The 2,137-nt window shown below is 42.5% G+C and overlaps 1 protein-coding gene across 1 annotated transcript; it reads left to right on the top strand.

Annotated features, from left to right (window-relative positions):
• The first annotated feature begins 533 nt into the window (after positions 1-533).
• LOC139230153 (mu-type opioid receptor-like) lies at positions 534-1,472 on the top strand. The gene has a single exon (XM_070861996.1). The coding sequence runs from the start codon at positions 534-536 to the stop codon at positions 1,470-1,472; it is 939 nt and encodes a 312-aa protein (XP_070718097.1).
• Positions 1,473-2,137: the final 665 nt, after the last annotated feature.

Raw genomic sequence — 2,137 nt, 5'->3', positions numbered from 1 at the left:
CCTTTCCCCTGTTCATTGATCCATCCAATAAGAGAAATAGATCATTTCTATCCACTGTATTTTGTTCCCTCATAAAGGTACACACCTCACTTCAATCTCTCCTCTGGTCTAAAGTAAACAATCCCAACCGATCCATTCTTTACTCATTGCTAAAATGTTCCAGTCTCAGCAACATCCTCGTCAATCTCAACTGTAACATCTCTGATGCAATCGTATTTTTCCTGAAATGTGGTTACCAGAACTGTACGCAGGATGTCAATGCCTTGAAGCAGAAATAATTCAAGACAAACGCAGGATGGACCCTACACAGTGAGTGTGGAGAGATCTGTAACACTGATGGAATCATGTAACAATCTCCCGGACTGACTATTGCTAACCACGCAATTCACCTAAGCTGTCACTTCAGACCACAGATCTCTTTCTTTGCTAATTCTCTTGTTTTCCACTTTCTTGCAGCGAACCTGATGTCGATTGTCATCCTGTCCCGGGGAAAGTGCGGTCTCGTCAAATGAATCACCCGTTACATGGTAACCATGGCCATAGCCGATCTGATGGTCTGTCTCTTTAATGTAACTATAAGTAGTATCTTGAGTTATCATTCTCTAGATTCATTCTTGAAGTACACCAATGTTTGTCGTTTTAGTGCATTCATACAAGTATCCAGCGTCCAACTCTCTGTCTGGTCGACAGTATCGTTCACCTTCAACCGCTTTGTAACCATTTGTTGTCAGAAACTGAAATTAAAATATTGCACCGACAGAACTGCCACTGTGGTTCTAATGACCGTCGGTGTGCTCAGCTTTTTGATAAACATTCCAGTTTATTTCCGGTATGAGCCCTCGTATACTGTTGGGGATATAGAGTGGGGCTGCCGGACATTAACGGAATATGGTTCTTCCCCGGCATGGACAGCTTACAAATTGATCCTGAATCTCTCAGTCACATTAATGCCATTCCTTTTTCGGTTGCTGTTAACTTCCCTCACTGCCAGATACATCTTAGTAGCCAGTAGAGCTCGCAGAGCCCTGAAGAACCGCAGCAATGGCGACAGCAGCAGTGATCCCGAGATGAAGAACCGAAGAACATCCATCATTCTGCTCTTCGCTGTATCTGGGGGCTTTATTGTATTGTGGACGCCAGTTGTGATAATTGACATCTGTTTCAAGCTCACGGAAATAATTGCATGGGAAGGTTCAAACTCGCTTTATTTGGTGATTAGAAAGTCGGTCTTTTTGATGTACGCCAGCACCTGTACAAACACCTGTGTTTATGCGTTGACCAAGAGGAAATTCCGGGAGGAGATTAAGAACATTGTGAAATATGCAATTTCTTTCATTTTAAAATTATGTAAACAATATGAGTACTCGGAATCGATCAGAGTTCATTGCCCATTAGCTCGGTCACTCGATCATTTAGGTCTGCATGGACTGCAAACCTGGAAATTGTCATTTGCCAGGAATCTTCTTGACTGATCCGCCGCATCCCCGGGAAAAGGGATTCTGCGGGTGGAGTGTTGGGCTTCATGCCCAGCGAATGACCGTGAAATTCTTACACCTGGTAGAAGCAGAGATAAACCCTGTTTTTACCAGCGTAAGAGTTTACATCAATATATATTTTCTTCAACACTAAAATGCCAGTAAATAAGGTAAGGTTACTTTTTAGCCCATTTAAACATTAATATTTATTTTTCAAAAGATTACATTTCTTTAAACTATTTAATTAATTGGCACTTTAATTAATTTTAAATACATAACTTTTTTATTTATGTGATGTGTACATGTTTTTTGGGAGTATTGTCCTTCATGCATATGAGTTTATGTGCATACATATTCGGAGCTCCCTCGTATCAAGAATAATTTGCTTCCAGGCAACAAAATAGATGAGTTCACCGGTGTTTTAATGCAGGGACTGACATTCCAGGTCCAGCACTGCAACCTGAAGGGTGGAAGAGGCCTGTGCGTGGATTTTTTAACATGAGGTGGCCGTTGCACACCAGCCACCACATGTGCTTTACAGAGCTCGGTCTTGGTCCAGTGGCAAGCATTAGCCAACACGACTGGAGAGCAGCTCTGCGACATAGACCTAGTGCGCGCACATATCACAGTGTGGGCTGTCCCGTCGTGCCTCTGGATTCTCT

This window comes from Pristiophorus japonicus, chromosome 19 (assembly GCF_044704955.1).
Source record: "Pristiophorus japonicus isolate sPriJap1 chromosome 19, sPriJap1.hap1, whole genome shotgun sequence".
NCBI classification, from domain to species: Eukaryota; Metazoa; Chordata; class Chondrichthyes; family Pristiophoridae; genus Pristiophorus; species Pristiophorus japonicus.
Note: the sequence above shows the minus strand (reverse complement) of the source record. Positions and strands in the feature narration are given on the sequence as shown.